Raw genomic sequence first — 9,278 nt, 5'->3', positions numbered from 1 at the left:
TCTCTCTCTCTCTCTCTCTCTCTCTCTCTCTCTCTCTCTCTCTCTCTCTCTCTCTCTCTCTATCTCTCTCTCTCTCTATCTCTCTCTTTCAGAAATCTCCTATCTGGTTTCATTTATTGCCTGCCATGGGATGTATTCAAAATGAGACTTTGTGAATGAACAGAAAAATGAAATGAACAAATACCGAGTCTTTCTCACTTGTATAGCCTAATCTACAAGTATGATTGATTTACTAGTATAACTATCAGATTTAGCATATTCAGAAGGAAAGAATTCTAACAGGCAAATGAAAGAGATAAATTATTTTCTCCAAGTCTCAACTTTCTGCAAAGTATCTTTCCCAGTCCTCTTTATAAGTCTAGTGCCTTTTCACTGAGATTATTTCCAAATATCCTCTTAGTTGTTTGTTGTCTCTCTCATTAGACTGTAAGCTCCTCGAGGTAAGGTACTATTTCTATCTTTCTTTTGTAGCCTTAGTACTTTAGCCCATTGCCTAGCAGCTGCCGTTCAGTTGTTTCAGGCTGACTCTTCATGACCATATTTGGGGTTTTCTTGGCAAAGATCTTGGAGTGGTTTGCCATTTCTTTCTCCAGCTTCTTTTACAGATGAGGAAACCGAGGTAAACAGGGTTAAATAATTTGCTCAAAGTCAAACAGCTAGTAAATATCCGAGGTTGTATTTGAACTCAAGCCTTCCTGACTCCAGACCTGATTCTTTATCCTTGTACCACTTAATCACCTGCCTAGTACAAAGCAAGAACTTAATAAATGTTATTAACCTAACTTAGAGAGAGGAAACAAGGAAAAAATGTGGGCAATGCATATATTTGGCTTAGAAAGTCCTTTTTTACATTTTGAAAATCAGCCACTTATAAAGAAGGAGAAGATATATGAATTTTTAGATGTTTTTTATAGAGAGAACTTACACTTTGTATTTACATTCATACATACAAAAGATCTCTGATTTGTCAGCATGGCAAACTCCCAGGGTGAAAACTCCTTCTGCCAGTGCTGATCAGACCACATCTCTTGACTCAGTAAGGATGCACTGCTTATAACTATAAGCAGTATCATTTCATAAAATAGAAAAATAGAAGGCACAACCATTTTAAAAAGAGCTTGCCAAGATATCTAACAAGTCATCCCAAGGGCATTCCAAGGATGAAAATTTATGGAAGACTACAAACAAAAAAATTGAAAGTATTTTAAGAAAAATGAAAAACCTTAAAAGAAAAAACCCTGTTCTTTCCATAAAGGACAGTGGAATAATCACACTTGGACCCTAATATAATAATCTTTGCTATATTTGTAGAGGAATTTAGACATGGCACAAAAATAGGAATAGTAGCCAAATTAGAATCCATTATTAGATATTTGTTCCCATCAGACTGCTTTTCATACACATTTACATATTTGTATGTGTGTGTGTACGTGCTTGTATATATATGTGTGTCTATGTACATACACATATACATACTCATGTATATGTATACACATATATAGAGATCTAGGTTTATGTGTATGAGTAAATACATAAAGAAGATCTGTGCTAGAAGTAATATAATTGGGAGTATTGAAAGATTGGAAAGAGGAAAATATAGCAAAGTCATAAACTTCAATAATTAATTATCTATATACTTGCTTTCCTACATAAGCAAAATTGTCATGTGTAATAATAAAAGGGCCCCCTAGGAATGGATGTTGGTAGATGGAAGAGTGAGAGAGAGAGAGGGTCTGTGTGGTGACTCTCTCCTCCAGCACTCCCCTGGGGCTGAATATACACTGGGAGACTTTAAGGGGGTGTCACCCCCAAACTGGGTGACCTAGATGGTTATGCTGCCCCACAAGAGATGGGGGACAAGGCTTCCATACAAGAGGAAGTATGTGGTACCCCAATACAATCCTGAATAAGGACAGGGTTCACTCAAGCCTCCCCCAACGTTGGTTAATTTCACAGTCGGTGATCTGGCTCAAAGATGGAATCTGCCAGACCAAGCTGTGGTTCCCCTCTCCTTTGTTGTCTCTCAAGCACACAGGAACTCTATCTGACTGTTAAATGGCTTTTATTATTCACAGATCAGGGATTGAGGAAAGGGGTGAAGGGCAGAGGGATTTGGGGGATGCCTTCTTCACTAAACCTATGGGATCCGTCACTTAGGCAGAACTCTAGTGGTTCCAACTCCTAAGGTTCTCCCTCACTTCCCCTTCTATTTCTATTTTCTATTTCTATCCTCTCCTATAATTGTAAACTTTGATTGAAAAGGGTCTCTCAGCAAGGATGGGTAATGAGTGAGGGAGACTAAGAGATTGCTTCCCGTGGAGTCCAAAATCTTAGTTGACTTGATGGTTGTAGTCTTGAAGGGTGAGCTGTGTTGAAATGGCTGTGATCAGGGAATCAGGGCTTTAATTTCCAAGAGAAGGCTTCCAGACCAGTCAGAGCTGGGTTTTCTGCCTCTTCACTCCTCCCAGCCCTCAGCCCGAAGACCCTTCTTTTCCTTCTTCCTGGGAGAAAATCTCCAGATTCCTCTGCTGGTTTCAACTGCCAGCTACTGCCAGCTACTGCCAGCTACTGCCAGCAACTGCCTTCTCTTTCTTTAGTTTGTTACATCTCCTCTGCACAAAAATCCATCCTTATACATGGGAGTCAATCATGTACAGATGAAGGACATCCTCAATCATGGTATCATTAAGGAATAAGCAAGCTCTCATAAGTAACATTAAGTAATGGTCCACAATCATATTTAGATCATTCTTTCTGCACTTGAGCCTTTCCAGGAGAATTTGGAATTAGACCTTCACCTTTTTTTCCCAATGACTTCTACTTTGTCAGTGCAAATGTATCCCCTATCTTTCCAGCTCTCCGAAATCTTACCTTCTTCCATAAGATTGTAAACTCAGAGAGTGTCTTACTTAATTGAATTTGTATCCCCAGAATTTAGCAGAGTGTTATACATATAGTAAAAGTATTTACTTGAAACTATCTTTATCTCACAATTACCTAAAAGATATAGAGAATAGAATACTCCAATTGTGTCTTTTTTTGTTGATTACAAAAAAAGGTAGGAATTTTTTAGAAGAATAAAACATCACCTTAAAGCTTATTTTTTTCATAACAAGGTGTCTCTAATTCATACAATGAGGTCATCTAAGATAACCTGGAAGATGTAACAACAGAAATAACCCTGTTCAATGATTCTGTGATTAAAAAACACAACACAAAAACAGGAGATGAAAAAAACAGGGAAATGTCTGTTCACCAAATGTCTATACCATTACAATAGTGGAAATCCAATTTAGAATCTATGTTGAAGAAGGATTCCCTGCAGATAAGGATGTCCTCCAGATGCTCTTATTTAAAGACATTGTGTTGATTACATCAAGGACACTGTAGAGCTTTCTGGAACATATCTGTAATCACTAAAAGGAGTTTGGTCTGTCCATCCATACAGGAAAGACTGAATGGATTAAGAATGTCCATTGCCCAGACTTCAACATTCACTTGGAAGTATATCCTATCAGGCTTGTCCAAACAACCCATCATTTCAATACTAATATTTTATTGATGCTGTTCTATGCCAGTGAGATGTAGAATACCACTGCCTCTATAGAACCAAAGATGAGTATCATACAGGGGGCAATGAGAGATAGATGGCAGGTTTGAGCGGGCCGTCCCATGTAACCAATGAGAAACTTTGAAGAATGAGAGTAAAGGGTATCATCAAGGAATTACATGACAGGAAGAAAAACTGAGCTGGTTATTTGGTAAGAGAGAAAAATGAAAGACTGCCAGAATGATTGGAAAGTGAGAAAGGCTTTGAGTACAATGGAAGCACTCCAGTGATGAGCTTTTGGGAAAATATGGATAAGAATCACACAGGATGGACAGGCATGGATGAATTATTCTCTGCCTCATTTTTTTTAAGATGGGCTTTTCCTATCTTGGGTTAGAAGTGAAGGGACAATATCAGTCTCAGTTTTTCTTTTATTGGTATGGAGGCCTACATGAACTTGAGTTGTTTTGCCCCTTTTGAGACCACCTACTCTTGGGAGAATCACTACATCAATGCAGAATTTTGTGCAGACATCCACACTACAGCTCAGAACTACTGAGCTCAGAAGATCCAATAGCTTTAGCCTTCCTAGTAGGAGGTATGACAGGCATATAATACCACTCCTGACTCTGATCTGTGCCCTTGAAGGAAACTCCGAAGTGGATGAGACCACAGATCCATTTGAATATTTCCTCATTTGGTAGCTGGGTCTTTCCCATTTATTCTTCTGAAGGTGGGATGCTCAAATATAACTTGCAAATAGATGTGCCATATTTAAGAATAAAAATTTAGTTTAATCACTTGACTCATGCCTAATTACTTTTTTCATTTATTTTCAGTTCCATGTTGACTGGGTTATTTGGTGCCACAACAGGCACTATATTTATTTATGGAAAGGACACTAGAACTGATCTGGACCTGATCCGAAAGAACATGGGTGTCTGCATGCAGCATGATGTCCTGTTCAGTTATCTCACAACCAAGGAGCACCTTCTTCTCTATGGCTCCATCAAAGTCCCTCACTGGAATAAAAAGCAACTACATGAGGAAGTAAAAAGGTAAGGAAAATGGCAAGACAGCATAGTAGGTGGAGAACCACATCTCTCCTATTAACAAAAGATTTAATAGGAATTTTTTCCCTCATTAAACAATTTATTTTTAATCCTTCCTACTATGTCACCTACTTATAAATCTTTTTCTCTAGTGTTCCTCATCAGGAAGGGTCTACATTGGAGTTTTTCTCCTTCTGTAATTTGTGACATGAAAATAATCCTGCTTTTTCATTTAAGATGATAATGATAAAAAAAGATGGCATAAAAATAGCACCTACTAGATTCCAGGCAATGTGCTAAGTACTTTACAAATAGTATCATCTTTGATCCTTTTAACAATTCTGAAAGGTTATTATTCCCATTTTACTTTTGAGGAAATTGAAGCAAATAGAGGTTAAATGACTTGCCAGAGGTGAAACATTAATGTCTAAAGCTGAATCTGAAATCAAATCTTCTTAATTTTAGGCTCAGTGCTCTATCCACTCACTGCACTGCCTAACTACCTAAAGATTTTAGGTAAAGGTGAAAGGATTATTAGAGATCATCTAGGCTAGTCCCATCATTTTACAGATGAGGTAACTAGAGCCCAGAGAGGTCAAGTGACTTGTCCAAGATCATTCATATGGGAAGAAGCAGAAATGAAATTCAAATAACCCTTACTGCAAATCCAGTGCACCATAAAACTTTTTTTGACTCCTCTGTTTTCATTCACTAGATTGTCATACTTCTTTTATTCATCAAACTCTGAACTTTCTGAGTTCAGTCCTTTACCTTCATCTCTCTATGGTCTCTTTGTAGTTCTCACCCATTAATGGCTTTAACTGTCAACTCTAAGCTGGCCACTGCTAAAAATAAATATTGCCAGGCAATGCTCTGAACTAAACTTGAAATGGTCAGTAGACAATTTGGAAGTAAAAGGCTGAAGTTAAGGTGAGAAGAGAGGCCTAGAGATATATCTTCAGTGTCATTTATCAATGGTCAGCACAGGGATGATAATTAAGGCCATCAATGAATGAAAATTATGGGACGAAGAGAGACAAGAACAGAGCCTGAAGGCATGAGCCTCTGGGTCAAGTTCACACAATTAGGGCAACTAAAAGATAAAGAGATAGAAACCAAGAAGGAAAAGTCCAAGGTCACACACTACAGATTGAGGATTATGTCTTGCCTTTACTTCAAATTCAAAACACCTATAATAACTACCAGCTACAGCTCCTAACTTTCCTGTCTTTGTCAGTGATAACACTATTTCCCCAGTTTGGTGTCATCTTTGATTCATTTCTTGCCTTTGTTCCATAGACTATGTCTGTATCATATGATTTAGCATTTTAATGTGTGTTTTTCTGTTTGATTTCCTATTGTTTTACAGAGGCAGGTATTTAATCATTGATAGATGCTTATAACTAGATTATAAGATCTTTGAGGGCTGGAACCATGAGTCATATTTCCTCTTATTACCCATAGTCTCACAGTATTAGGTAGTAAAAAAGCATATGTGTTTTGGTCAGAAAATCTTGATTTTAAGCTTTGAATTCCCACTTATTATCTGTATAACTTTAAGTAAGTAACAAACTCTCTGAAATTCAGTTTCCTCTTTTGTTACATGGGAGTAATAATACTTAACAACACCAACCTCATATGATTGCTATAAGAAAAGTAAATTTTTGAGCTAAAGCACCATAAATGTGGACCAGAATAGGTGCTCAGTAAATCATAAAGATCAATTGATAAATACATTTTCTTCATTTAAAGATGTTTTATTGATTTTTTTATTTTTATATTTGCATACCTGCTTCCCTTTTCCCCATAATTAAACCCTTCCTTGTAACAAAAACAAAACAAAACAAAATAAAAAAAACTGGTTGAGCATCAACGCCCAATATGGTGCCCTTATTTGAAAATATAAACAATATTTTGTCCTTTAGGTATCCCCAATCTCTGTTGAGATTGCTATATTTTATTATCTGCTCTTCAGTATTATTATTAGTTTTTCAGTTATTCTGGGTTTAGTTTACCCTTAGTGATCTCATTTGCTTTGCTTTAGTCATTATCTATATTGTTTTTCTGATTAGGTTTATTTTATTCTGCATCAGTTTATGTTCCCATGTTTCTCTGAATTCCTCATGTTGATCATGTCTTTCTGTATAATATTCCCTTATATGTGTGTGTGTATATATACATGTGTATGTATATGTAGATATATCACCTTTCATATATTCTTCTGGAATTCCTAAATCCTTATTTTCAAATATTCCATTGATTTTGAAGGACTTTAAAAGATACTGGTCTGTATAGTCATCGGCACAAGAGAGTTGGAACATTATCTGGAGGAATGAAGAGAAAGTTGTCCATTTCCATTGCCCTTATTGGTGGATCAAGGGTTGTAATTTTAGATGAGCCATCCACTGGGGTGGACCCTTGTTCTCGTCGTAGCATATGGGAAGTTATCACAAAGAATAAAACAGGTAAGAAACTAGTTATTTCAGATGCAAGACTCTTGATAGAAGAAATGATACCTTTAAATGAAGGCTGTTGTCATACAATTTTCCCTCACTTGGCAACAAGTAAACTCAATAATTTAGAATGGAAAAAATGAAGCTAAAGATACAATCAGTCACCCACACTTATTAAGTGCCCACTATAATTGAATGCTCAACTAGGCTTCTGGAGATATGTAAATGAAACCAAAGACACTTTGCCCTAGATGAACTTGGAATCCAATTAGGGATGTAAAATATACACAAATGAAAATATACTGAAAACAGACTAAATAAGTGCTAACAGGATGTGAAGCAATCAAAGTGGAGTGGGGTTAATCAAAGAAGAATATTCACGAGCCTTAAAAATATTTTCATGTTGTGGAAAATAGTAATAATGGAAAATGGAGCTGAGGAACCAAGGTTCAGATATATTAGTAGGTATCTTGGTATGGCCATGATCATATTGCCTTTGTTCTGTGAAACGGAATAAGAGTGAAGTCTAGAAGATACAAATTATAATCAATGATTCATTTCTTTCAATTGTGTATTAATTCAATAGATTTTTTAAGTACTCCTTCTAGATTCTTTTAGGGATTTCTAATCCATTGGTTTTGTTTTAGAAAAACCTCATATTTTTCCTTTCAGCATTCAGGTTTGACACATTCTTAAAACTCTCTCTTGGAAGACATCTAATTCTTCATTTTCCATAACAAATTGTCTTTGTATGCTTTTAGCAAGGACAATTATTCTGTCTACACATCACTTGGATGAAGCTGAAGTGCTCAGTGACCGAATTGCCTTCTTGGACCATGGAGGTCTCAGGTGCTGTGGGTCACCCTTTTACCTCAAGGAAGCCTTTGGTGATGGCTACCATCTCATTCTCACTAAGAAAAAGGTCTGTCTTTTGATTGATCTAGAAAAGGAAGTTTGTTAATTTACCTGAGAAATTTAAATGACTTTAGAGATGTTTGAATAGAATTCATTTCAAGATATTAAACTTAGGCTTCAGTATAAAAGTCATTATATACTAGGACAACTTATGAGTTATATTCCCTAAGGAAACAACAGAAAGGTTTTCACAAGGTTCTCACACTTTTATTTTCCCCTGCTTTTTTAATTAATAGTTTCAAAGGAAAGCTTTCAGGTCACAAAGAGGGAAATTTGAAGGGCTATACCATAGACATAACTTTATTCCAAAAAAAGTACAAAATTATTCAAGAAATTTTAATTTACTACCCACAAAAATGATGACGTGGAAAGTATTACAGAGAAGAAAAACAGGATTATAATGCTATCCCAAGAATGTCTGTATGTAGGTTGAAATTCTATTATGTTAACTAAATTAGATAGACCTTTGGTTTCCTAAAATAGCATGAGACTTTCCAAGGCTGTGTATTTGCATGATCTGAACCTAGTTGTGTCTCTTGCTGATTGCTTTATTTTTACTAATTTTTTTTCTTGCTAATTCTGATGTGAGGTAGTGAGATGGTTCAATGGATAGATTGTTGAGTCTTGGATCAGGAAAACCCGAGTTCAAATCTGGCTTCAGACACCTATTGGCTATGTGATCCTTGGCAAGAGCCTAAATCTTTGTCTGCCTCAGACTCTTGCACTGTAATATGAGGATAATAACACCTACCTCCTAAAGTTGTTGTGGGGATCAAATAAGATAATAATTGTAAAGTGCTTAGCACAGTGCCTGGCACACATAAAAGTTAGCTATTATAATTATGATGATGATTATTAGGTGGTCTCATAAAATTAAAAATTGTACAAATTTTTTTTTTAGTTTAAAGATTATGTTCTCGAGAAAGATAGTAGAATGTTGGAGGAAGCTGGATGGCTCAGTGGATTGACAGCCATGCCCAGAGACAGGAGGTCCTAGGTTCAAATCTGGCCTCAGACACTTCTTAGCTATGTGACCCTGGGCAAGTCACTTTACTCCCATTGCCTAGCCCTTACACCTCTTCTGCCTTGGGACCAATACACAACATTGATTCTAAGATGGAAGAAATGGGTTAAAAAAAAAAGATAGCAATATGCTGAAATTTTACTCCTGTTGATTTAGGGTTCTTTTATGCAATGTCTAAATATTTATAAATACACACACACACACACATACACACACACACACACACACATATATATATATATATATATGTATATATAAATATATATACCCCAAAACTGTATGTA

The 9,278-nt window shown here is 36.3% G+C and overlaps 1 protein-coding gene across 1 annotated transcript in view; it reads left to right on the top strand.

The window, feature by feature from the left end:
• The window catches only part of ABCA12 (ATP binding cassette subfamily A member 12), a 241,875-nt gene that overhangs the window by 177,786 nt on the left and 54,811 nt on the right, over positions 1-9,278 (top strand). Inside the window, exons 29-31 of the mRNA XM_044669427.1 lie at positions 4,390-4,608; positions 6,871-7,067; positions 7,817-7,977. Of these exons, the coding sequence (XP_044525362.1) occupies positions 4,390-4,608; positions 6,871-7,067; positions 7,817-7,977 (577 nt within the window). The remainder of the gene's footprint in view (positions 1-4,389; positions 4,609-6,870; positions 7,068-7,816; positions 7,978-9,278) is intronic.

The sequence above is a fragment of the Gracilinanus agilis genome, chromosome 3, assembly GCF_016433145.1.
Source record: "Gracilinanus agilis isolate LMUSP501 chromosome 3, AgileGrace, whole genome shotgun sequence".
NCBI classification, from domain to species: domain Eukaryota; kingdom Metazoa; phylum Chordata; class Mammalia; order Didelphimorphia; family Didelphidae; genus Gracilinanus; species Gracilinanus agilis.
This window is presented reverse-complemented; position numbering and strand designations above follow the sequence as displayed.